This window comes from Ciconia boyciana, chromosome 20 (genome assembly GCF_034638445.1).
Source record: "Ciconia boyciana chromosome 20, ASM3463844v1, whole genome shotgun sequence".
Classification (NCBI taxonomy): Eukaryota; Metazoa; Chordata; class Aves; order Ciconiiformes; family Ciconiidae; genus Ciconia; species Ciconia boyciana.
The window spans coordinates 8,313,799-8,338,551 of NC_132953.1; the positions used below are offsets into that span (position 1 = coordinate 8,313,799).

The window sequence follows — 24,753 nt, forward strand, 5'->3', positions numbered from 1 at the left end:
GCAGTCACGCCTGCGGCCGCACGTTCCAGTCAAGCCAAGCGGGCATTTGCCTCTTGTATTTTATAACTGGCAGCAGCAAACGTGCAGGAGCCTTCGTCTGAGAAAGGCCCAAGCACCCAGCGGCCGTGACAAGAGAGGACGGGACTGTAAAGATTGTCTCCTGCGCGGTCGCACCGCAGCGATAGCTGGCTGGTTCAGGGAGATCACCCCACCCCGGAGGATATTCCCCTCTCGGATCGGAAGGCGAGCTTCCTTCTCGCCTCTGGTGGATTCTCAGCGCCAGCTTCATGCTGATGACGGCTGCGAGGGCTAGACTCGGCTCCTCTTCTGGTGGTGGGGTTGGTTTTTTTAATTGACTTTCTGTAAGAAACGTGCCCTGTTTGCGTTTCCTTTTGCGGGCAGCCTGTGCTTGCGCTTGAGCTGCGGCAGTTGTTTTAAACCAAATGTTCTGGGTAAGTGGAGGAGGGATCCTGTTTGTTAGGACTATGCAGATTTTTTTCTAAAAGTGCAATAAAAGCATTTGTTCTATGTTAGAATGGAAACGCTCCCTCTGGGTTTTTTATTTCGTGCCGGTATTACGCCTTAAGGCTTCTCCTGGCTTCAATACGAAGCAAGGGAAGCAGAAAAAAAAAGTCTGTGGGCCAAGTAACGCGGACGTTTCTGCTGCTTGATGAAGCTCCCAAGAGGCAGAACCGTGCGCGGGCTCGCGAGCTCATCACCGGTCTCCCGTGAAGACAGCAGAGCACTCGGGAGCGGCCGGGACAGGAATTTCATATGCTTTAGCAGAAAAGCGGGCGAGTTTGGTGACTCTGAGCCTCGCCAGGCTTGGAGCAGGCATACAGGGAAGCGTGCTGGGGAGAGGCTGGGAAGGCAGGGCCTGAGGAAGCGTCGGTGCTCGTTACCGATGCTGGGCGGTTTCGTTGGAGTCTTGTTCTTCGGAGCGGCGAATCTGTTCCGGAGCCCTTTCCCATTGCAGGCCGCTCCGCGTTAACTCCTGGGGTTATGGAGGGGGGAGTCTGCCGTTCCCAAGCAAGCGGCGGGACATAAGCATCCACGTGAAATTAGTAAAGAGGAGGGAAAACCGCGCTCTTCCTGTAGCCAAAATCTCTATTTTCTTTCTTAGAATCGAAACGTTTAATTACAATATTGAGCTGCTAACGTGACCCTGCGTTACGACGGCACCCGTTTACCTGCTGCCGCTGGCAGGGCTCTGGCAAAATACAGATTTCTTGCCAGCAGCGTAGGGAGAGGGGAGCGGCACACGCATGGGTGAGGGGTTTTTCCAGCAAATTAGACAGCTGTTTCTAGGACTCGTTCCTAGCAGAGAAGTTGTTGTAATTAGCAGAGCTATCTTTGAATGGGAATTGTCAGCACGGTCCCACCATTCCGTCGGGGTGCGTTTCCCCATTATTTAGGAATAAACCGCTCCCGTGGGAGAATCCCACGTTCTCCCAGTTATTTTACGGCAAAGCAGAAGCGCCGTTATCTGGAGAGGCTGAAGCTGCCCGTGTCGAAACAGCGAGCCGTGCCTCTTCCAGGTAATGGGTGCGGCAGAGCTGGGGCTGCTGCTTTTTCCGCTTTTTTCCCCCGTCTTGTGACGGAGAGCGGAAGGATGAGACCTCCGGCCGATTTCTCAGGGTACTTTGGGCGCAGTGAATGAAAACGTTGAACTTTGGAACAGAGGCCCCGGGGCCGTGACGCCGCGTGCTCAGGAACTGCGCTCGCTCCTCCCGGCCAGCCGACGACCGGCAACCTCTAGACCGCTTTTGCAGTGGGGTTGTGTCATTCCGACTTGCAGGCGAGTGGGGAGAGCTGCTTGAAGGAGGAGAATCCAGTTATTCCGACCGTCACAGGACAGCAGCCGTGCCCCGTTCTTTGTCTTGCTGCCAGGAATTGAAATAGCCAGCCGATGTCCAAAGCCTGCTTTAAGAAAAAAAAAAGCAAGGACTTCTCACGAGTGCAGGTCGGTGCCTGGAAAGTCGTGATATTTGGCTGGGGCAGGAAGAGAGGAGCATCCCGGAGCTGGAAACCTTTGCTCGCTGTCTTGTCCTCCCTTTTCCCGAGGGCGTGGGGGACAGGTCACAGCCAAAACAGGCTCTCTTTGCTTTCGGGGTTGGCCGGGCCTCTCGAGGGCAGCTAGCAGCATGTGCAGGTCTTGGGAAAGCACGCTCGCCAGCCAAGAATGCCACCCTCCGGTTTGGCCTCCCTCGATCTTCATTAGGAAGGACCGAGCACCCGCCTCTCCCCTCCTAACTCGGCACGACCGGCCATGCCCCAAGCCCGGGCAGCGTGAGAAACGCCTGCGGATAATCTCTTCTCTCTCCCCCTGCCCACCCGCTCCTTTCTCTCCCCTTCAGCCGAGCAAAGTGCAGGTTTCAGAAGGGGGCTTTTGGAGGAAAGCGGACTTGGCTTCCCCCAGGAATGCCGGTGGCGGCTGGGGGCTGCCTTGAGTTCGGTCACGCGCCCGCGGCTTTTAGCCTGCAGGGATTAAACCAGCGGCGAACTCGGTTTTTAAGCAGCGCTGTAGCAGCGGGCTGGCTTCCGTCAGGACTCTGGGTGTTAATCCAGCCTGACGTTCCGTGCCGTCGGTCGCACAGAGGTGTGCGAGCAGGTTTACTTTTACAGCTGAACTGGGAAAATGTGGAAGAAACGGTTAAGGAGACCCCCAAAACACCGCCTTGGCCTCCTGTGCACAGCTGAACAACGCAGTTGAGGAACTTTCTGCACGAAGGTCTGGGGCGCGCTTGCGGCTTGATCATCGTGTCCATGAGAAGATGAGGCTACCGCAGGGGATGCGGCTGCCGGCATCCTGCCTTTGCAGCAGGAGCATCTCTTGTTTTCCCTCTCCCCCTTGTTTTCCACCTTCCTCTCTCTTCCCCCCCCCGCCCCAAGCTTTTCTGGACGGGCCAAAGCATCGCTGGAGCAGCAGCACTGCCCCTTCCAGCTCCCACCCTTCCTCCCCGCTCGTGCCGTGCCTCGTGCGAGGTGGCAGCTGCACGTTCAGAGCACAGAAACGCACTGCCGACGAGCGCGATAATTTATTGTGAATACATCCAAGGGACGCGGGCATGCAAGGAACGAGCTGCTACGCTGGGGTGTAGCTGTTAACCACGACAGACTTGGCTGCGGGGGATTCGCAGGGATGCTAACGCAGCGCCGTCAAGACGTGACTCTACCGCAAATGGCACCAGGAGTCCCAAGCGCTGCCCACTGCTCTGCCTCTGCCTCGTTGCCTTCCCACGCTCGCTCGGCAACTGCTGCGGGAAAAGCTGTTGCTCCTTAAAAAAGAAAAAGCGAAGCAGACGCACGGAGGAAGGAAAAAAAGCTGCAAGGCAGCTGTAGGAATTGGCAAATCATCCTGTAAAACATGCAGGAGCCGTCCCTGCAACGGGAGGAGCCGGGAGGGGCGCAGGGCACGGCGCCCCGAGTCCCTAGATGACCAGGTCTGCGTTTTTGGGGTGCGGGTGGTGACCCCTAGCCGGACCCCACGCGGCGGGGGGCTGGCAGCAGGCAGGGGCCGGCGGCGTTTCGGTCCTCGTGGAGCGGGCGCTGCAGGCGAGGAGCAGCCCGCCGGCGGCGAGGAAGGCTCCGGCGAACCACCCCAGGAAGGTGGCCTCCCCGAATTCCCAGCGGGGCACGATGTCGGGGACGGTGTCGTCCCAGAAGTCGAGGACGGTGTTGTAGGCGACCCAGGAGACCGGTGCCAGGGTGGCCATCCCCGCCGTGCCAAACGCCGCTGCCCCGGCGAGCAGGAGCCGCCGCTTTAGCCGGGGTCTGTCCTCGCAGGCTCTCCAGCCCTCCAGCCCCGGGGCGGCGAGGAGGCAGCCCAGCAGCCCCAGCCCGTTGGAGAGGCACATCAGGAGGCGGGAGACGCGCAGCTCGGGGGGCAGCGCCAGGAAGGAGCCGTGGGCTCGGCACTCGACCGCTCCCTCCTCCCGGGCAATGCAGACCTGCCAGAGGCCCATGGTCCAGACCTCCAGCTCGTTCAGGTCCAGGCTGAGGCTCTTCCAGAGCGGCGCGAAGGTGGTGACGCAGGAGGAGACCCACCCGAGGAGGGCCAGCAGCATCCCCCCCGCCTGCGCCTTCGCCCGCCAGCCCCCGGCCATGCTAACGCCGCCCCGCTAACCTGTGTGCCGGGCCGAGATAAGCCGCCCTGAGCAGCAGCCACAGGCATTAACGCTTGTGGAGCGGCGTCCGCCCCGCTGCCGGCCACGTCTGGCGTCCAGGGGAGCGAATTCAAGCCTGTTCCTCCAAGGCCGGGGTGTGGCCGCGGTCATTTTCCAGCCGTTGTTGGTTTTTCCACGCTAAAAGGAAAGCGCACCCAGCTTGGGAGGAGAAGCCAGGTGCATCCCCGCCGTGCCTCTGGCCAGGGTCCCACCGCTGCCTCGCCGTGCCCGGGAGGGTTAAGCCAAAGCATGCAAATCCTCCGAGCCTCGGCCACCCCAAGCGAGAGCCTTGGCAGGGAAAGCGCTTCTGAGCAGCGGCGGCTCCGGCCGTGGTGGCACGGGGAGGGGACCCCGAGGTGGGATGCGGGCAGCGGAGAGCCAGCGGCGGGCTCTTCTCAGGAGGGTTCGAGGCATTGACTCTCACTTGGTCATTAAAAAAATGTGCAAAGGAGCCTTTGAGAGCCGTCTCGAGGACGGGGACATCCGAGGGAGGGTGCGCCTTTGCCCGCTGCTCGCAGGCGGGCGCCCGTCACCCTCTCCTGTGGCCCGCACCTCGCCGGGGGACACGGTCACTGGTGCTTTACAGGAGCAAACTCCTGCCTGGGAGAAGGTGTCCTGCTGCAAAAAAAAGATGGGGGAAAAGGATGGGCCGCATCGTCAGGAAAATCCCAACTTTGTGCTGGTGCTCGCCTCCCATCCGCCCCTGCGTGCGTCCCCTCCGCTGGGTCCAGCTTGCAGATTCATCTTCCCTGGGAGATTAGTGACTAATCTCTCCTTCATCTGCCGTCTTTCTTATCAACAGGGGTACCGGGGGCCAGGCTGGTAAATTACTGAGTCCTCCTGGCGCTGGGGGTCTGGCCCCGGTGAGCGCTGGGGGGGACCTTCGCAGGGGGCTCCCAAAAGGAGGAGACAGCCAGGGGCGAGGGAGCACGGCGCGGGCAGGAGAGGAGGGACGTTTGCCAGCCCTGGCTGACGGCCCCGTCCCCGAGAGCAGACGGGGAGCATCATCCCCAGGGCGAGAGCAGGGAAATCCGCTGGGAAACCCCTCCTGCTCCGTCCCTCGGGTGTCAGGGCGCCCACTCCTTCCGATTAAATCATCGCGAGGTAATTGTGCCTGTCGTTGAGACAGATTAACGGGCGACCTTCTGCCACTGGGGCAGGATTGGCGGCTGCCACCGAGCTCCCTGTCCTTCCCTCCCGCCGGCTGCGGCGGCACGGCCCGGCGGAGGATTCCCATCCACAGCCGGCAGGAAGATGCCCGGCAGCAGCCGGGGTGGAGCAGGAGCCGCGAGCCGAGGACAACGTCTGCCGGTCCGGCAGCCGCTCCATCTGGACATGAGGTGGGTGCCCCCCTCGCCCGGGGGTCTGCGTGGGGCTGAGGAGCCGGCAGGTCGGCCCTGAGGACCACTGGTCCCGCCGGGCCAGTGGCAGGAGATGCCACGGGAGCGGGAGCGGTCCTGCCCCGGGGCACTGGCTAGGGACGCTCAGAGGCGGCAGAGCACCCACGCTCGCCATCCCCTTCCCGTCCCTATCCCATCCCCGTCCCCGCGGGTCGCTGCTCCTTTGGGTTGCGTTTCCAGGAACGCAACCTCCCGCCGCATCTCCCCGCAGGGACCGGGCTGGGCTCAGCCCGTCCCGAGGAGCCCGGCTACGGGCCCTGCGTCGCTGTCTCGGGCTGTCCTTCCTCCCGTACCGGGGGCCACCCCTTCCCGCTGGGAGCTCGTTAGGGAGCCGGCAATTACGGCCACGTCCCGGGAGGAGCGTGGAGCAGAGCCGTGGGCCACCACCCGAGCTCGCCCGCTGCCGGGGCTGCTCCCCACTGGAGGCGGCCGCCTCATTCCCCGGCTTCCGCAATGCAATTATGGCCCCTAATGGGCTCGGCCATCTGGCGCCATCCCGTAGCCGCCCCGGCACGGTTCCGTGGCCGGCACGTGCGCTGCCGGGCAAGGGCAGCCCCACCGGGCCCCGGCCCGTGGGGATGCGGAGAGGGGCCGGAGCCCCGCGCCGCCCTCCGCATCCAAAATAACCCCCTGCTTTGTGTCCCCCGCGGCAGGACTCCGCGCCCAGCCCGGGGCTGAGCCCCCGCCCCGGCACCGCCATGGTGCTCCCCTGCACCCGCAACAGTGGCGGTGGCAGCCGGCTGGCACCCGAGGAGCCCCGCGGCCGCAGCAACTCCGTCCCCCCGGCGCAGACCCCCACCGCCAAGCACATGCTGGCTTACCTGCCCCGGCCGCCCACCGACACCAGCCGGTACGGCACCTTCCCCCAGAAGGTATGGCTCGCGCCGGGGCTCTCGGGCGTCCTTCGGACGGGATGCCACCGGGCGGTCGCGGTTGTTGTCAGAGGCGATTTCTCACCGATGGGCCCCTTTCCGCCCTGCAGCCCGAACGCCCGGCCGCCCCCGGGGCTCTGGCAGAGGACGGGTGGCAGCAAGCCGGTGCCGCTGCTGCCAAGAGAAGCGCCCTGATGCCAAACTACCCGTCCCCACCCCGCTGCGGTGGCATCGTCCCCGGTGAGCCGTCCCTGCCGCCGAGCCACGGCAGCATGGCTGCCCAGCACCATCCCGGTGATCCATCCCGGTGCCTGCCGGCTGCCCCACGGGAGGCGAGCGCCCGCCGGTACCCGCTGCACGCGCTGAGCGTGCCCAACATCCCCAGCTCGGTGCACGGCAAGACCCCCACCCGCAGTGCCGCCGCCGCCGTCCCCGCCCCCGAGGGGCTGCAGAGCCGGCGCCGCAAGCTGCTGGAGGAGGACGGCCCCGTGGTCCAGGCCAGCAAGCGGCAGCGGCAGCGCTACGTGACCAAGGTGGGCAAGTGCCAGGTGAACCTGGGCAACATCCAGGAGAAGAAGCGGTTCCTCTCGGACATCTTCACCACCATCGTGGACCTCAAGTACCGCTGGTTCCTCTTCGTCTTCATGATGTGCTACATCGTCACCTGGGTGGTCTTCGGCACCGTCTACTTCTTCGACGCCTGGGCACGGGGCGACATCGGGCACCGGGGCGATCCCAAGTGGCGGGCGTGCATCGAGAACGTGGACGACTTCATCTCCGCCTTGCTCTTCTCGGTGGAAAGCCAGCGGACCATCGGCTACGGCTCCCGGATGGTGACGGCCAACTGCGCCGAGGGCGTCATCCTGCTGATGGCGCAGTCCATCGTCGGCTCCATGATCGACGCCCTGATGGTGGGCTGCATGTTCGTCAAGATCTCCCGGCCCAAGAAGCGCGCCCAGACCCTCATCTTCAGCAAGAACTGCGTCGTCTCCCGCCGGGACGAGAAGCTCTGCCTGATGTTTCGCGTGGGGGACCTGCGGGACAGCCACATGGTGGACGCCAAGATCCGGGCCAAGCTGATCAAGTCCCGGCAGACGGCCGAGGGGGAGTTCATCCCCCTGGAGCAGTCGGAGCTGAACCTGGGCTACGACACGGGGGAGGACCGCCTGTTCCTGGTGGAGCCTCAGATCATCTGCCACGTCATCAACCGCCGCAGCCCCTTCTGGGACATGTCGGCCGAGTCGCTGCGCCGGGAGCAGTTCGAAATCATCATCATCCTCGAGGGCATCGTGGAAGCCACAGGCGAGTGGGCCGGAGGGGGGCGGGGTGGGGACGGGCGGCTCCCCTGGCATCCCGGAGATGCCGGGCGAACCTGGGCTCGGGGCCGGCATCCTGGCAAGAGATGCCCGGGGTCGAAACCGGCTCCACCGCGGCAATGGGTGAGCCGGGGCTGGCAGCCCCTCGGCAGGCAGCGGGTGGTTCGTTGCGGCACCCCGGCGCCCTGCCCGCCGGCAGCAGTGGCGGCGGCTCAGCCGTTGTCTCGCCGCAGGAATGACGTGCCAAGCCCGCACCTCGTACACGGAGGACGAGATCCTCTGGGGGTACCGCTTCGAGCCCTGCATGTCCCTGGAGAAAGGCGCCTTCCGGGTGGACTACAGCCGCTTCGAGATGACCTTCGAGGTGCAGACCCCGGCGGCCAGCGCCAAGGAGCAGCACGAGCTGAAGGAGCGGGAGCAGCAGCAGCACTCCACGCTCAGCCTCTGCTGGGACCACCTCCTGCAGCCCTGCGCCCCGCCGGGGACCGGGCCCGGCGAGGATGCTCTCGCCGGGCTGAGCGTCCCCGGCAGCGTGGACGAGGGCGGCCGGGACGAGCCGCCGGAGCGGGGGGCCGCCGCCTGAGCCGCTGCCGGGGACGGGAGGGCCAGCCGTGCCCCCTGCGCGCGGCGGGTGCCCGGCGGAGGGTCCCGCGCCGACAGTGCCATAGCCCACCCTCCCTCTGCGGGGCTGAGCCCTCCTGGCCCGGCCCTCGCCCACGGCTGCGGCCACGTGGCGTCAGTTTTGCAAAGAATCTTTTGTAAGAAGGAACACAGGATCCACGCAACGGGCGATTAAAGTCTCTTAATTAAGAAACCCGCACAAGTAAGTCAGCGGTGCGTGTTTTGTCCGGACGACGCTTGATGGGGGCCGCTCGGATGCCGTAACGGGGCCGCTGCTGCACAGCACGGGGGGCCGGGCGGGGAGGGGAGCCGGGACCCCCTCCTTTGCCCCCGGAACAGCCTCGCCCCGGCACGCGCACGTCGCCCCACAGCCCCAGACATCGCCCCACGCCCCCCCGACGCCCCCAGCCCCACACGTTGCCCCAGGACCCCCATCACAGACTCGGCACCAGGCACGGCGTGGCCATTCCTGTAGGTGTCTAGGAGCTCGCACGCTTCGGGTCCGGCCGGGACGGCGTCGCCTTGTCCCCGGCAGCCCCAGGGCCTGTGGCCTGGCGGGCCGGAGAGGGTAAAATCCTTTTGGCTGCCTTTGCTGCCTTCGCGCTCGCTTGTTAAACTGCCCTCGGCTCGGCCCACGGGTTCTTGTCCGTCTCGTTTGCTGCTTCTCCCCGCCCGACCCGCTGAGGAGAGGAGCGACCGAGCGGCTGGGTGGGCGCCTGGGGCCGGCCACGCTCAACCACCGCAGCGTGTGTGTGTGTGTCTGTGCACCTATATGTATATATATATGTATATATATACGTGCAGCCCAGCCCCGCAACGCCCCACACATCGCCCCAGGCCCCTGCCCTGACCCACGGCCCCACAGGTTGCCCCAGCCCCGCCACCGCCGCCGTGGCGCGTGTTTCAGTAGGCTTACGCAACTGCAAAAGAGGTGGTTACGTATGCAAATGAGATGCGCGTCAGCCGGCATGTTAACGGCTGGCGTCACCGCTGTCTGACGTGCACGTCAATCACACCGGTTACGCGGTGCCCGTGCCCCAGCGCCAGCCGCTCCGCCGCCCGGCACTCGCTCCTCCGCGCCGCCAGGGGGCGCTGCCGCCCGCCCGCCCGCTCTCTGCCCCACCCCGGGCCGTTCTTGCAGAGCGCCCGCCTCCCCTCCGCCCGGCTTCCGGCGCGCGGACGTGACGCCTATCGCGACGCGACGCGGTGACGCGCAGTGCTGTCCGGCGGCGGCGGCGGCGGCGGCGGCGGCGGAGCTGAGCGCGCCGGGCCCGGTAAGCGCCGAGCGGGCCGCGGCACCGGCCTGCGCCCTCGGGCCGAGCCCGCCGCGCCCGGGGGAGCGGACGGGGGCGCGGGCAGCGCTGCCGGGCGGGCGCGGGCCCTGACGGCCGCTCTCCCCGCAGCCCTGCCCCGGCCGCCCCGCATGGCGCGGCCCTGAGGGGAGATGACCGACCAGGAGAACAACAACAGCATCTCCAGCAACCCCTTCGCCGCCCTCTTCGGCTCCATCGCCGACGCCAAGCACTTCGCCGCCGTCCAGAAGCAGCAGCTGCGGCAGCTGCCAGGTGCGGGGCGCGGGCGGCGGCCCCGCGGCGGGGGCGGGGGCGGGGGCGAGGCTTCCCGCCGGGGTGCTGAGGAGCTCTGTCTCGCAGGCGATGAGACGTCGGCCAGCCAAGATGACTCGGACAACAGCGTCTCCGAGAGCCTGGACGACTGCGACTACTCGGTGGCCGAGATCAGCCGCTCCTTCCGCTCGCAGCGGGAGCTGTGCGAGCAGCTCAACATCAACCACATGATCCAGAGGATCTTCCTCATCACCCTCGACAATAGTGAGGAGCGCTGGGAACCCTCCGGCCTGCGCCGGGGCCGGCGTAACGGGCTGGGGAAGCTGCGCTGCGCCGGGCAGAGCTCACCGGATCCGTGCTAAATCGGCGGGGAGAGCCGGGAGAGGGAGCGTGCCTCGGCGCAGCGGCTTGCAGCGGGCAGCCCTGCCACCGGCAGGGCCCTGCCGGCAGGTTTGGCTGCCCGCCGGCACGTTCTCCGTCGGTGTGGGTGAAACGGGTCGATCTGTGCTTTTCTCAGGCGACCCCAGCATGAAGAGCGGGAACGGGATCCCGGCGCGCTGCGTCTATCTGGAAGAAATGGCCGCGGACCTGGACGACCAGGACTGGCTGGACATGGACAACGTCGAGCAGGTAGGGCCGCCCGCCTCGGGCTGTGGGCGTTCTGCTTGCTTGGGCAACGGGAGTTGAACTTCTTTCCTCGCAACGCACGCGCGATGCATCCTGAACGCGCTCCGTTTGCCAAAGCCCTGCGCAGAGCTGCCGTTTGCTGCGGACGGCCACGGGGTTTTTGGGGTGCGAGGCTGAGAAAGGTTTAGACTTTACTGCTTCTGTTCCCTCCTCCTGGAGGCTGCCGGAGTTTGCTGCCGTGCAGGTGGGCTGGCGATGGGGAGGGGAGTGAACAAATTCGGCCTGGACGGGGCGTGAGGGAAGGCTGCGGGAGGCAGGCGCCGCTGGCAGCGGGGCAGCATGCCGTCTCTTGGGCTGCCGAGCAAAACTTTGCGATCGGCGTTCGTGTGCGCGCTCAGCTTCGTTTGCTAGTCATTCCTGGCAGGTTGTCCAGTGAGAATAACTTCTGTTAGGGCTGCTTTCCCTCTTGAAGGGGACGAGGGAAATCGTTTAGCCGAGGAGCCACGCCAGAGGGTTCTCAGTCTAGCGCTCCGGTACTTAACGAGGGATCGAGAGAGCTCTTCCGAGCAGAAGTAACTTGGCCTGTGGCCATACGGGGCTTCTTTTTCTGGAGGGATTGTCTCTCTGCCGGGGCCGTTTCACTCGCCGTCTGTCCTTGCTGGTGCCTAGGCCCTGTTCACCCGCTTGCTGCTGCCGGAGCCTGGAAACCACCTGATTTACATGACCTCCGCCAGCACGCAGAACCTCTCCGCTGACCGGGATGCAGGGGAGAGACAGATTCTGCGTTACCTCTACGCCTGTTTCCAGAGGGCAAGAGAAGAGGTGGGCAGGGGCTTCTGAGGAAGAAGGCAGCTTTGTCACCCGGCTTTCCGGTCCGAGGTGACCGAGCTGAGGTTTTAACGGCCAGAAGCGGGTGCCGGGCCCCCAACTCTGTCTCGTTCTCCTTGTGCAGATAACCAAGGTCCCAGAGAACCTGCTGCCCTTTGCCGTGCGCTGCCGGAACCTGACTGTGTCAAACGCTCGCACCGTACTCCTCACCCCGGAGATTTACGTCAACCAGAACGTGTACGAGCAGCTGGTGGACCTGATGCTGGAGGCGCTGAGAGGGGCGCGTAAGTCCGGCTGGGTTGCGCCACTAGCTTAGTGCCGCGAGGCTGCCCGTCGCATTAAAGCTTGCGGGAAGAGCGTCATGGACTCGGGTGAAGCTTTGGCTCCCCTCGTTGCTAAAAGGAAGGGCTGCGTTTAGGTCGCGGCGTGCGTACACGCGCTGAGGTTCGGCCGCTTAGAGTATCGCGGTAACGGCCTCGCTTCCCTCGCTAGACTTTGAAGACGTGACCGAGTTTCTCGAGGAGGTCATAGAAGCCTTGACGATGGATGAGGAGGTGCGGACGTTCGGGGAGGTCGTGGTTCCTGTGTTTGACATCCTGTTGGGCAGAATCAAGGACCTGGACCTCTGCCAGATCCTGCTGTACACGTACCTCGATGTGCTCCTCTACTTCACGAAGCAGAAGGACATAGCAAAGGTGGGTGCCTCGGCCTGATCGAGAGCTCCTCGCAGGTTCTGCTTGCGGGAGGGGCATGTTTATAGGAGCTAATCTGTCGAGGTCAAACCAACAGTGCAGCATAACAACACCCTGTGTGTGTACTCTTACCCCTCTCCTCCTTTCTGATAGCCTGTCCCAAACCCATCAGTTTGTGGGGGTTTTTGCCGGGATTTTGTGTAACTGTCAGCACGTCCTGCTGCGTTCCCTAGGTTTTTGCAGGCTACATCCAGCCCAAGGATCCCAGCAACGGACAGATGTACCAGAAGACTTTGCTAGGCGCCATTTTAAACATCTCCTGCTTGTTAAAGACCCCCGGCGTAGTGGAGAACCACGGCTATTTTCTGAATCCATCCCGATCCAGCCCGCAGGAGATCAAAGTGCAGGAATCCAACATCCATCAGGTGGGCCGAAGCGTGACAGTACCGCTTCCCCGCGTGTTTTGGCAGCCTCTCGTTGCCTGAGGGTTAAAGATGCGACGTCAGGGCTTCAGTTCCACCGCTGGCTCTTTAACAATCTGGCTCGTGACTAGGCGCGTCGCAAAACTGCTTTGGATTCCCCAGCTGTAACACGTGAAGGGTTTTGCCCGCTTCCTCGGGTTGTTGTAACCCAAGTCTTCGCGTCGAGCGAGTCGTGTTTTGTGCAAGTAGTTGTCCGAGCTTTGGGAAAAGGGTAGGGTGGTACTTGTGGAACAGATGCCAGCACTGTCACTTGAGGTGCTGCGCAAAGGTAACCTACCTTAGGTGTTGTAATCACCGGGACGTAGTTTTCAGTACCCGTCCTGTGATTAAAGCGCTAATTGACTCCCCAGCAGAGAAAGCGACAGGCAACGTTCTCTCTCGTTCTGAAAGTAAATAGCCTCCTCGGAGGAACGGTGCTAGGAATGTTTTCAGTAGGTAAGGAGTGAAGCATCAGAGCACAGGGCATAAGTACAGGAGTAAACTCGGGCGCAGAAGCGGTCACAGCGAGGGGCTTTCCCAGTCACGCGATCTTTCAGGGTCATTGTTGCCGCTAAAAATGCGTCAAGAATTTTGGTTTTACTCCCTATGGAAACAACTTGCTCTCGACTGTGCTTTTGAGGATCTCCCTAATTATTCTCTGCTGCCAGCCTCAGAATTTGACCTGCTCGTAACGTGTGCGTCTGGCGGCTGATTAATAGAGGCATCCTGGCCGTGACTTATTTTGAAAGCCCTGCCCTTGAGGAGCAGGATGCAGTCTGGAGCCAGGAGAGCTCTGAGAGCATTGATGACGGGAGAGGCAAAAGAGCGATCCCGCCAGTGACCCCTTCGACCGCGTTCTGTTCCCCGTAACAGTTTATGGCCCAGTTCCACGAGAAGATCTACCAGATGCTGAAGAACCTGTTGCAGTTGTCTCCAGAGACGAAGCACAGGATTCTCTCCTGGCTGGGAAACTGCCTCCACGCGAACGCGGGCCGCACCAAAATTTGGGCTAACCAGATGCCGGAGATCTTCTTCCAGATGTACGCCTCAGATGCCTTCTTCCTCAACCTGGGAGCTGCCCTCCTGAAGCTGTGCCAGCCCTTCTGCAAACCAAAATCTCCGAGGCTGCTAACCTTCAACCCTACTTACTGTGCCCTGAAGGAGCTGAACGAAGAGGAGAGGAGGAGTAAGAATGTACATATGAAAGGTATGCCCAGACCTCGGGGGAGCAAGGGAATGAGAAAGGGGATCTCCTCGGGTCCTTACCTGTCCCAGTAGTGCCCTCTCAACGTGTGCCGGTAAAGGGAGACTTGAATGAGTCGAGAAGAGCAAGGGAAGAGTTGAATATGAATAAAACGCTGCCTGGCATCACCAGCAGTCGTTCTGCGTCTTCAGCGGGGGCCCTTTTGAGCCCTCTCCTCACCAGCGCTGCTGGGTAGGTCTTGACGCAGAGATGCTTTTCATTCCAGGTTTGGAAAAGGAAACGTGCTTGATACCCGCTCTGAGCGAGCAAGAGCCGGAGTTTGTGAACAGCTACAACCTGGTGACAGAAAACCTGGTCCTCACGCAGTACACCCTTCACCTGGGGTTTCACAGGTAACCGCTCTGTCGCTGCGCCCGTCTGTCCTTAAGGCCTTCGCCTTTCTGACGGGGCTCAGCGCGCTACTGACGCATCCAGAGTTTGAGAGAGGATTTTTATGGGGGGGGTTTAAACCGCATCTGGTATTCATAAGTAAGGTGAATGCTGAAGCCGTAGGTACTAGATAACTCCCAGTGCAGTTCTGCGCCCGTGTACGGCCACGTAAATTTTTAGTAAATACTCGGAATAGGGAGTGTGCCGGTTGCAGTGCCGAGTACCTTTCACTGTGCGCTTTGACTGACGTTTGAGCCTCGGGCTGACTGATTTTGGAAAGAAACTTTGTCCGCTGCAGCTCACAGTCAACGCTAACAGTCTTACGGGCTCCACGTTATTTATGGAAATGTAACAGCCAGGTGCTGGGTGTCCGTGGGTCGCACGGTTCCCCCCTCTCCTCGGGGGAACGAGTCGCTGGCATCTCGCTTCTCTAGTAGGAGGCATCTCGGCGGCAGAGTGCCTGCCTGCTGCGAGCTCTCCGAACCACCCCGGTAAACGGTTTTGACCTGAAACAGAAATGCAAGGTAGCTGTCCGTTTCCAGGAAAGGATTTTCTGGACACCAGAAGGCACTATTTTTCTCAGCTTCTCTCTGCAAATTGTTGCCTGGATACTGTGAGGTCACCGCTGATCCGAGCACCATCCTCTTCTGGTTTATTCTCTAAATATAGAAATAGATGAAAAAGTTATGCAAGTGGCTTGTTGCTGGGAAACTGAGAATGTCACCTCGCAGGCGTCTCTCGGGCTTGCCGGATTCCTGACCTTGGTAACCTAAGGGGTTTGCAGCTGCACCGGCTCCTTGTCCGCACCTCTGCAGAGGGCTTCGCAGCGGTCGTCGGTTTACCAGGCCGCTCTGCGGACCGCTGCAGTTCCTCGCTAAGGTCTGGCGTCCTCCCCAGCCCTGACTTGCGTTTCTCCAAAGGCTTCCTGTCGCTGGCCCCCAGACAGATTATCCGCAGGAAACGGTTTGAACAGGATAAAAGCACGTGCTAGCTTACGTATGGCTTAGGCGCTCTGTGCTGAACGTATATACGTCTCGTCTCATCTCCTTCTTGCCTTGTTTTCCGGGTAGGTTGCATGACCAGATGGTAAAGATAAACCAAAGCCTTCACCGCCTGCAAGTAGCGTGGCGAGAAGCCCAGCAGAGCTCCAGCCCTGCTGCCGACAGCCTCAGGGAGCAGTTCGAGCGCCTGATGACCATCTATCTCTCTACCAAAACGGCGATGACAGAGCCGCAGATGCTGCAGAACTGCCTAAATCTGCAGGTGTCCATGGCGGTTCTGCTGGTGCAGCTGGCCCTGGGAAACCACGGGACGGAGCCACTGGAGCTGACCTTCCCGCTGCCAGAGGTGGAAAACAGCGCGTTGGCCTACGTGCCAGGTGAAGCCGCTTGTCCTGCTGGCGGTCTGTCTGTGTGCCTGCCACGATTAACCAGCCAAAGTAACTCTGCGGTTAGAGTAGTTACATGTACGCAGCCTGACTCCTTAAGACGGTCGTAGCACCTGGGTTTCCTCTTCACTGAGGTGCTTAAAGGACATTCTGCCTTCGAAAAGAAGGGTTCCAGAGCGCGTAAGGAAGTGTAGGGAAGGGCATTCAAAAATGTCAGCGGCGAGGTCAGAAGCTCCAGAGAAAGCTGGGACCTCCGAGTTCACCTTACAGGCTAATCCTGGTACCTTCTAGATGAGCGCTGGGAGAGCTGTCCGAGGAAGCGCTTTTCTGTCCAGGGCAGGACGCCATGCTACAACTGATGGCATCTTTCTTTGCCTAGAATATTCTCTCTGAAGAGAGTCACCTGAAAATTTGGGGCTCTTTGAGGGGGGCATACTTAGGGTATTGACGCTACTGACCTTTTAAAGATCCCACTCGCGGCCGACTTGCAGAGTTTTGCCAAATACCGTATTGATTTACTGCTCTCCCTATGCACAAAATCCTCCTTGTGGTTTCTGTTGTCTAGAGATTCTCTTCCCTTAAGCTTTTTTGTGTAACTGCGTACGATCAGCAGACGGCTGCTGGGTTTCACCCTGTAAGTGACCGGACTTCTGAGAGAGGTGAAGTGAATCCCGTGTGTTACAAACTTCAGCAGGCCGGGCATCCTTCAGGACTGCGGTGTTCTGATAGAGCTAGTTAGTTCCCGAAACTCCAGTCAGAATCGGGGCGATGAGGGGAGAGCACACGGGAGGCTGGAAAAGGGACAAATGAGCTGCCCGAGGAGGAATTCACATGCAATCTCTGTTCGCAGAATTCTTTGCCGATAATCTGGGCGATTTCTTCATTTTCCTGCGGCGTTTCGCTGACGACATCTTGGAGACTTCCGCCGATTCTCTGGAGCACATCCTTCACTTTGTTACTGTTTTCATGGGTGACGTGGAGAGGTACGTACAGCCCCGGGTGTGAGCCCTGGCTGCTTATCTGCGGAGCGCCCAGAGGGGAACAAGCAAGTGGAAATCATCAGAGGTGTCTTGAGGTTTGGTTTAGACGTCCGTGAATGGGTTGATCTCATTGGAAAAGCTAAATCCTGCCCGCAGGAGGCACAGTGAACAAGGCCCTGCCTGAAGGCTTCGCGCGAGGTGCAGGCAGGGTTCAGTGTCTAAATACTCGTTTGGTCGTATTGCGCGGGGGCCTCGTCAGCTAGGTACTTGGTACTCGTACTTGGCCATTTTGGTACTTGTTAAAGGAAGCTCTTGGGATTGATCTGTTTGGAGTATCTCTATGAAGTCTACTGTGGTAACTGAGCACCGGACAAAATTGAGTCGTTTTATTGATCTTCCTGATAAGACATCGCCATGCACGCTGCATTTCTGCTGTTCGTTTGTTTATACTTGCATGTGTAAATACAGCGAACTCCCAGCGGCGACAGGAGCAGATGGAGATTTCACTTGGTAGGCAGCTCTCGCTGATCCCGCTGTCCCTGGGCTGGCCCGGGAGATGGAGGCTGTAGTTCTTTCCTGGCAGTACCCTGCGGTGTGACCTTGGGCAGGTGGTTTGGCTTCTGCCCCACACGTGCAGCAGAGGAGAGTTACACCCTCACCTCAGTGATCTGTCAGTACTGGACGTGCAGGCAAAGCGCTCTGGGCTTGCAGGATGAGTAGGAAGCGAGTCACTGGGCAGTCAGCAATAGCTGGGACAAGTCAGGTTTGCTCGGGAGCTACAGCTGACGAGCAGGCACGGGCTGCGAGCAACGTGCGCTGCCGGGGAGGGAGGGAGGGAAGCAACGGCTTTGCTGTTCCCACACCCTCTGGCCTCTCTGCCTGAGATTTCACTGTGGGCACTGCGTGTGTGCCTTCACCCCCTGGCCCTGGCATTGAGAGGGAGCCGCTGGACGCCCAGCGGTGGTTTTGCAGATGGTCTGCAACAACCGGGCGCTCCTGCACGGATGGGCGCAGCTCCTGGGGTGTTTCCTGAACAGCTCGGTCCCCGCACCTCGGCCCTCGCGCCAGCCTGGATTTGCTTTGGTGTTTTCTCTTGCAGGATGAAAAATCCTCATCTGCGAGCCAAGCTGGCAGAAGTGTTGGAAGCTGTGATGCCTCACTTAGATCAGGCCCAGAACCCGCTCGTCTCGAGTGTGTTTCATCGCAAGCGCGTGTTCTGCTCTTACCAAAACGCTGCCCATCTTGCCGAGGCGCTTATCAAAGTCTTTGTGGATATCGAGTTTACCGGTAAGCCTGAAGGGGGAAGAGTTGTCTTCCTTCTGTAACATCTGCAGGGGGAATGTCTCCAGGGTTTGAAGTACGTCGGTGAAAACAAACGAATCTATTTGCGCTTTGTGAAGCTGCTCGGCTGTGTTAGGCAGGCGGCATTCCAGCAAAGTGTCGGTCTTTCCAAACTTCTGGCTTGTGCAGAGCTGCATATCTAGACAGGATAACCTCTGGAGCTCAAGCTTTTCAGCTCGGCGATGCTTATAGCGGGCCCTCTTTTAGTGTGGGATCGGTTATACTGCTTTGAAATCAGTGACAGATGTCACTGACCTGTACGGGAGCAGGGTTTTTATTTCAAACAAACTGTGAAAAGGAATTAGCAGCCCCCGCCTGTGCCCACCGCCCACTTGAAATGCTCTTACTTTTGCTTACGCCTAGGTGACCCGCACCAGTTTGAACAGAAGTTTAACTACCGCCGTCCCATGTATCCCATCCTGAGGTACATGTGGGGCACGGATTCATACCGGCAGAGTATAAAGGTGAGCAAGAGGCGCGTATACGAGCGTGCATGTGCAGCTCTGTATGGAGCCTGCGGGTCTGTGTCCTGCCATTGGGACTGTGCCAGAGCTTCAGTCGTTCTCTCGTTCCTCCCAGGCTCTGGCTGATTACGCCTCGGAGAACCTGGAGGCAATGAACCCCCCTCTCTTCTTGCGCTTCCTTAATTTGCTCATGAATGACGCCATTTTCCTGTTGGATGAAGCCATACAGGTAGGGCCGAGCGCGCGTGCTGTCGGCGTCACGTAAGCAACAGCTCTCGCTCCCCTGAAGATGGCCGGGCGCGATACTGACCTCCTATCCCTAGAACAGTATCGGCTTGCTCTGGTCCTGCCCGATGAATCTGTGCAGCAGATACTGGCAGGAAGCGACTCCAGGCCGGTGTGGCCAATGCCCTGGGAGAAGGGGTGAAGGCAGGACAGCGGGGCCTGGGGCGCTGCACACGGGGCACTCTTCCCTCCCCGCGGTCTCGGGAGGCAGGTCAGAACAAAGAGGAGCAAAAGGGCTTTTTTCAGATCCAGCGTGAAGAGTGCTGGAGGAGTTGCGAGGACATCTGCCTGTTGCTAACCTGGACACAGCCAGGTTTTAAACAACCTCTGTGGTTTTTGATGATCAAATCCCCGTGGCCTTTCCGCAGGTGCTTTATCCTAACAAAGGCCTTCTGTCTCCAGGCAGTTCTCCTTTGGGTTTACAAGGCGAGTGCCAGGGGAACTCACGTCCCTGGTGTGTGGTGACTGTCTCTCCGTGCCTTTCACGGCTGCCTGTGGCTGCTAGAAAGGGCTTTTTTGGGGAGCTTTTACCTGCCATAGAACTGATTGTCGGGAGGCTGGCAGATAAGACGGGTGACGTGGATATTGCCCATCTGGTTGTGAGCATTTATGGACTTTCTACCGTTTGCCATCTAAACGAATGTTCTATGTTTTCTGAAACGCGTGTGGTTGCGAGAGGCCTTTTCAAGCACTGTTCCACCTTTTGCGTCCCAGCTTGGCCTCTGTCAGCCCGGAGCAGTGCAGAACAGGTCTGGCTTAGCTGTCATTGCCCGTTTACCTGCCTGTTCTCCCACACGCTTCCCTGCCGTGTCTTTCCAGTACCTCAGTAAGATTAAAGTTCAGCAGATCGAGAAGGACCGTGGCGAATGGGACGGCCTATCCCAGGAGGCTCGCCGCGAGAAGGAGTCGAGCCTGCAGATGTTTGGTCAGCTGGCGCGCTTCCACAACATCATGTCCAACGAAACCATTGGCACTCTGGCCTTCCTGACCTCAGGTAGGGAGAGCAACCGCTCCTGCCCGCCGGGACCCGGAGAAGGGCCCTGCCTGGGAGCGGGTGGGCACAAGCTTGGCTTCGGGGCGGTCGGAGCGGGAGGGGATCGCTGTGGAGCTCAGGGAACTGCTGGTTTCTGTTGCAGAAATTAAGTCCCTGTTCGTGCATCCTTTCCTTGCTGAGCGCATCATCTCCATGCTCAACTACTTTCTGCAACACCTGGTTGGGCCTAAAATGGGAGCTTTGAAAGTCAAGGATTTCAGCGAGTTTGACTTCAAGCCGCAGCAGCTCGTGTCTGACATCTGTACCATCTACCTAAACCTCGGGTAGGTGACAAGGGAGAGCTGGCGTGGGGGGTGGCAGGAGCCATCCCGGGGACGTCCTGGCTAGCAGAGCCCCGTGGCCCCCTGTGTCACAGGGCGGGAGCGTCCCCTCTGGGAACAGCACTAACAGAATTGCTCTGCGTGCTTACCACGGGCCTTAATGGGCTTTTCGGAAGTGTGCTGTGCTCTTTTGTCGTAATTTTAATTTAAATTACCTGGGGAAGTCAGCTGCAACCCATCTAGCAGGGATGGAAGTTCAGCACTGTCACGGTTATGTTCATACCTTGGGTCACTCTGGAGAGGAGCCAGGAGAAATGCTTAATTACGGTCAAGCTTTTCTCTAGCTTTGAGTTCCTTGCTGTGGTAATACAGCTGTTGTGGGGACCGTGTTTCACAGCCCGATAAATGCGGATTCTTAAACCTTTGCTCTCTTAACCTGCGGTCCAGGGATGAAGAAAACTTCTGTGCCACAGTGCCCAAGGATGGCCGCTCCTATTCACCGACGCTCTTTGCCCAGACTGTTCGGGTCCTGAAGAAAATCAACAAGCCCGGCAACATGATAGTGTCCTTCAGTAACCTGGCCGAGAGGATCAAGGTGAGAACCGGAGTGAATTTAAGCTCACAAATAAAGGTGGAACTGCCATCTGTGTATCATCACTGCGTCTTTGCTGTGGAGCTGGATTGCTGGGAGCGGGGCTTCCTCTGAGGCTCCGGTGGGGCAGCTGGGAGGGCTCCCTGCCAGCACGGACCTGTAAATGCTTTAGCTACGAGTCGGGGGCAAACCTGGTTTTGAAAGAACTGGGAGACCGAGTGTCTAAAAGGGGCGCGTGCCTGCCAGTCTCTTGCAGACCGCCAGCAGCAGGAGGAGGAGACGTACGCGGACGCCTGCGATGAATTCCTGGATCCGATCATGAGCACTCTGATGTCGGACCCTGTGATACTGCCCTCCTCCCGTGTCACTGTGGACCGGTCGACTATAGCCCGGCACCTCCTCAGGTACGAAGCGCGGGCCTCATACTTGGGTGCTTTTGGGGGATCTGTTTCGCTTATCCAACAATACCGACTCTCGGTATGTCTGCTAACTTAACGGCAGAAAAATCATGCCCCTCTTCCTGGCCTACCTTCCTCTTTTTTTTTTTTTTTTTTTCCTCCTCCTAGTGCTGGAATCATCTGAATAATCTCCTCAATGCTTTGTCTTTCAGCGACCAGACAGATCCGTTCAATCGGAGCCCCCTCACTATGGACCAGATCAGACCAAACACAGAGCTTAAAGAGAAGATCCAGCGGTGGCTTGCGGAGAGGAAAAAGCAGAAGGAGGAGCTGGAGGACACGCTGAACTGACAACCAGGATCTCACCCCTAGACCTACAATGACGGGCAAGATAAATGCTGTGCAGGAGTAGCGGCTGGAGCTCCAGAGCGTCTGTGCAACTCGCCACCATAATCGAGACCGCATTTAGTGCATCGCCACCACCTCCGGAGTCTCTCCTAGGACCTTCCCTTCCATCCCTTGTTCTGTCTTTTCCTTTCAAGACCTACTCTTTAATACTAAGACTTTCCACTGCAGTACAGCTTTGAGCCTCTGCCTCGGGGGAAGACCACGGCCTCTTCTGCCTGGCCTGGTGTCCCGGCCCTCTATTACTTGTTCTTCGTGTTGGCCGTGTTCTTTTCCAGCGACACCACCACCCTCCCTCGGTTCTCTTGCTGTGTTTAAACTCTGTAACCGTACGTTCAATGTGAAAGTGATGCCTCTGCATCCGCAGCCGCTCCCAGGCTGAGATGTGGGAGACGGACTGGAGGGGGACGGTTATCCTACTTGTGCATGCCGGTTGTGCAGCAGGCTTTCTTTTCCGACCGATCGTTGGGAACGGAGGGGTGTTGGAAATTAAATATACAGGTGATCTTACAGCTGGCGGTGGAGGTCTGGCAGCTGCTGGGAAGGGGGGGGGCCTAGCTGTGGAAAAGCCTCTTTATTTTGGCTTTGGGCCCGGGGAGCTGGGCGCGAGCGGGTCCTCCCGGGGCGGCGGCGGCGGCAGCGGCCCCGCCCGGGTCTCGAACCCGCGGCTGCGGCGCGCCCGGCCCCGCCCCGCAGCTCGGGGTCCTCGCTGGGGCTGCCCGCGGCAGACGCCTGCGGGGCGCGCGGGAGGCAGGCGGCGGGCGGGCGCGGCGGCGGGGTCCTGGCGGCGGCGGCGGCGGCGGCGGGGTGAGGTGACATTCAGCTCGGGCCCCGCAGCATGGCGCAGGCCGCGCAGAGGCTGGCGCAGCGCATCGCCGCCCGCGGGCCGCAGCTCCTCAGCGGTGAGACGGGGCGACGGGGCGGCGAGCGGGGAGCGGGGCTGCAGCCGGGCGGGGCGGGGGCGGCGGCGGCGGCCGCGGCCGGGCGGGAGGGCCGGGCCCGGGAGGGCCCCGCGGGCATCCGCCGTTGGGAAACCGGCTTTGCCTCCCCTCCCCTCTGCCGGCAGCCGCCGTGGCGTACTCGAAGCCTCGCCTGGCCACGTTCTGGTACTACGCCAAGGTGGAGCTAGCCCCGCCGACCCCCGCCGAGATCCCGCGGGCCATCGACAGCATGAAGGCCATGGCCAGGGCCTTCCAGACCGGCCGCCTGGCGCAGCTCACCGTCAAGGTAACGGCGGGCGCGGGGGGAAGGGTTCTGCCTGAGGGAGGGGCAGCTTTAACGGGCGAGGCCCGCTGGCGGCGCGCTCTCCCTGCACCTCCTTACCGGGAGCTCCGACCGGGCGTTCTCCGACCGGGCGTTCTCCTGGGCCGTCGCCCCAGGGCCGAAACTGGGCTGTGGGGGGGTGAAGGCGCGATGGATGGGGAGGGCGAGAGGGCACGGAGCGGCTTTGCCATCGCCCTGGGGCGTCCCTGCCGCGCCGCGCGAGGTCCAGAGCCGCTTTGGCAACTTTGCTGCTCCCAGAGAAGCCAGGTGAGGCTGCCTGCCTTCCTCCTCCTCCTCCTCCTCCTCCTCTCTCATGCAGCCAGCGTGTAGCAATGCATCCCCGCAGCCCTGCTCCCTGCAGACCTGCCCGCTGTGAGACTGGTCCCCGCAGCAATCGATGGGTGCCACGGTGGGCTTCTGTCACCCGGGCTGCTCTTACACCCCATGCTCCCAAGATGCGCTTGGTTTGGTGCCAGGCTTTCAAAAGATTACATTTATAAAAACTCATCCTTTTTTTCTGGATAAGTGGAGGCCCAGGCGAGTTCTGCAGCCTCTTCAGGTCCTGCCAGTTGTGGTCTACGAGGCACGGGTGTTCAGCGCGGTATTTTCCAAGACCCGACTTAACCACCAGCACGCTAGCTGGAAACGCTCTGCTTGTGCCACGGGAAACAACCGAGCTGCTGGCAGCAAGGCCCGGAGCTCGAGGAATTTAGAGGAATTTAGGGGCCGAGAGCTGAAAGCCTTTGGCTGTGTCGGCTTTGCCTTAACTCTTCCCTGCCTGGACTAGGCTGTGCTTGTGCTCCTTGGGCCCCCGTTGTTACCTGTCCCAGGGAAGAGAGTGAGGAGCCCAACCGCCTGGAACAGCTGCGTCATCGCTCGGCCTTGAAATTAAAATGTTTCCCGCATACACGGTTTAAGAAATTATCTTTTGAAAGGGCCGTAAAAAACCAGGAATGACAACTGATGCCGTACCGAACACAGTTTAGAACCGCCTTCTTAACGATGTGGTCTGTTGAGGGGTGGCTGAACACAAGAAACACTCTGTTGCACTTCTGGTGTTTTCCTTAAACCGTTGCCTCGTGAATTGGCTGACGGCTCTGCTTGTCCTGCGTGGAGCTTGACTACAGGAGTGAGGAAGGAGGCTGTCGCAGGGGCAAACAATCTAACCAGTGGCTTTTTTTTCTTTCAGGAAGCGCTGAGGAACGGTCTGGTGGCCACGGAGGTGCTGATGTGGTTTTACATCGGGGAGATCATAGGCAAGGGCGGCCTGATCGGGTACAACGTCTGAAGACTCATCCTCAGTAACGCCGTCTTCGGTGCCGTGGTCCCAAGTCTGTAATGGGGTCTGTGACAATAAAGCCGGGAACCGATGTCGAGCTGTCGTGGTCTTTTGTGGCGGTTGGGGCACGAGCCTGTCCCCGACCTGGTTGCGCCGCTGGCAGTGCAGATCGGCTGCTCGGAGGGGTAGCTGCCTGAAGGCCGGTCCCCTGAGACGGCGCTAACGCTGGCTTGGTGACGCTGCTGTTCGTTGTCACACCTGTGCTTGGCCGTCAGACAACCGCTGTGCCTCAGCTACAGCGTTAGGGAAGTCCCGAGAGCCCCAATTTCAGACTGAGAGCGCAGATGCTTTCATTCGTTGCTGAACGTATTTCACGTCAGCTAGCGGGAACCAAAAACAAAAGCCAGTACTTTATTTACGCTGTCAAAAGATATCTGCCATGGCTGATACTGTAGGGTACGTAGCACTGTTCCACACAGTTCTGCTCGTTTGGGGCGAGACCCGTTGAGTGGAAGCCTTTGAAGGTAAGCGGAGCTTTACTGTACGTGTCATCTCAGCTCACCGCCAGCCGGAGGTGTAAGCTGTCTGGAAATCCAGAAGCTTGCTCGTTTTCAGCCGGCTTTTGTAGAGGTGTATACAAAAACCCAGTGAGATCGCCTGCAGTCTAACACGTTTTCAGAAAATAATTTGTAGGAGGAGTTCTCTGAAGCCAAAATAATTTGTAGGAGGAGTTCTCTGAAGCCAGCGGTCCTGTTGGGGTAGGACGTAACTGTTTTTATTGTCTATACTGTCTTAGAAGATGGTTCCCGGTCAGTATTGCTTCTTGTCGATACTGTCGTCCTATCAGCTGCTCCTTGGCTCCTC

At 60.2% G+C, this 24,753-nt stretch overlaps 4 protein-coding genes across 4 annotated transcripts; 3 read left to right on the top strand and 1 right to left on the bottom strand.

The window, feature by feature from the left end:
* Positions 1-3,052: 3,052 nt before the first annotated feature.
* Positions 3,053-4,770, bottom strand: CLDN25 (claudin 25). Its single transcript, XM_072884747.1, has one exon. It carries the CDS (start codon positions 4,104-4,106, stop codon positions 3,432-3,434), a length of 675 nt encoding a protein of 224 aa, XP_072740848.1. The 5' UTR covers positions 4,107-4,770; the 3' UTR covers positions 3,053-3,431.
* On the top strand, positions 4,657-8,597 carry LOC140661907 (G protein-activated inward rectifier potassium channel 4-like). Its single transcript, XM_072884746.1, has 4 exons — positions 4,657-5,506; positions 6,220-6,438; positions 6,549-7,740; positions 7,988-8,597. Exons 2-4 carry the CDS (start codon positions 6,265-6,267, stop codon positions 8,335-8,337), a joined length of 1,716 nt encoding a protein of 571 aa, XP_072740847.1. The 5' UTR covers positions 4,657-5,506; positions 6,220-6,264; the 3' UTR covers positions 8,338-8,597.
* A 927-nt stretch (positions 8,598-9,524) lies between these two features.
* Positions 9,525-21,866, top strand: UBE4A (ubiquitination factor E4A). The gene is made up of 20 exons (XM_072884477.1): positions 9,525-9,649; positions 9,779-9,940; positions 10,028-10,204; positions 10,458-10,570; positions 11,237-11,389; positions 11,520-11,679; positions 11,888-12,090; positions 12,321-12,512; positions 13,422-13,755; positions 14,018-14,144; positions 15,252-15,559; positions 16,419-16,551; positions 17,648-17,835; positions 18,253-18,353; positions 18,469-18,582; positions 19,458-19,632; positions 19,775-19,955; positions 20,400-20,547; positions 20,791-20,948; positions 21,155-21,866. The coding sequence occupies exons 2-20, from the start codon at positions 9,820-9,822 to the stop codon at positions 21,291-21,293; spliced, it is 3,225 nt and encodes a 1,074-aa protein (XP_072740578.1). The 5' UTR covers positions 9,525-9,649; positions 9,779-9,819; the 3' UTR covers positions 21,294-21,866.
* A 222-nt stretch (positions 21,867-22,088) lies between these two features.
* On the top strand, positions 22,089-23,980 carry ATP5MG (ATP synthase membrane subunit g). Its single transcript, XM_072884376.1, has 3 exons — positions 22,089-22,249; positions 22,414-22,574; positions 23,800-23,980. The coding sequence occupies exons 1-3, from the start codon at positions 22,186-22,188 to the stop codon at positions 23,896-23,898; spliced, it is 324 nt and encodes a 107-aa protein (XP_072740477.1). The 5' UTR covers positions 22,089-22,185; the 3' UTR covers positions 23,899-23,980.
* Positions 23,981-24,753: the final 773 nt, after the last annotated feature.

What these genes read in the sequence shown, in the direction of transcription:
- UBE4A (XM_072884477.1), top strand. Translation starts at nt 9,820, where the DNA reads ATGACCGACCAGGAGAACAACAACAGCATCTCCAGCAACCCCTTCGCC. An exon ending in CGCGTTGGCCTACGTGCCAG is followed by an intron (nt 15,560 to 16,418) that starts GTGAAGCCGCTT and finishes CTCTGTTCGCAG; the next exon opens with AATTCTTTGCCGATAATCTG. An exon ending in ACCATCTACCTAAACCTCGG is followed by an intron (nt 19,956 to 20,399) that starts GTAGGTGACAAG and finishes CCTGCGGTCCAG; the next exon opens with GGATGAAGAAAACTTCTGTG.
- CLDN25 (XM_072884747.1), bottom strand. Translation starts at nt 4,106, where the DNA reads ATGGCCGGGGGCTGGCGGGCGAAGGCGCAGGCGGGGGGGATGCTGCTG.
- ATP5MG (XM_072884376.1), top strand. Translation starts at nt 22,186, where the DNA reads ATGGCGCAGGCCGCGCAGAGGCTGGCGCAGCGCATCGCCGCCCGCGGG. An exon ending in CGGGCCGCAGCTCCTCAGCG is followed by an intron (nt 22,250 to 22,413) that starts GTGAGACGGGGC and finishes CTCTGCCGGCAG; the next exon opens with CCGCCGTGGCGTACTCGAAG. An exon ending in TGGCGCAGCTCACCGTCAAG is followed by an intron (nt 22,575 to 23,799) that starts GTAACGGCGGGC and finishes TTTTTCTTTCAG; the next exon opens with GAAGCGCTGAGGAACGGTCT.
- LOC140661907 (XM_072884746.1), top strand. Translation starts at nt 6,265, where the DNA reads ATGGTGCTCCCCTGCACCCGCAACAGTGGCGGTGGCAGCCGGCTGGCA. An exon ending in ACGGCACCTTCCCCCAGAAG is followed by an intron (nt 6,439 to 6,548) that starts GTATGGCTCGCG and finishes TCCGCCCTGCAG; the next exon opens with CCCGAACGCCCGGCCGCCCC. An exon ending in GGGCATCGTGGAAGCCACAG is followed by an intron (nt 7,741 to 7,987) that starts GCGAGTGGGCCG and finishes GTCTCGCCGCAG; the next exon opens with GAATGACGTGCCAAGCCCGC.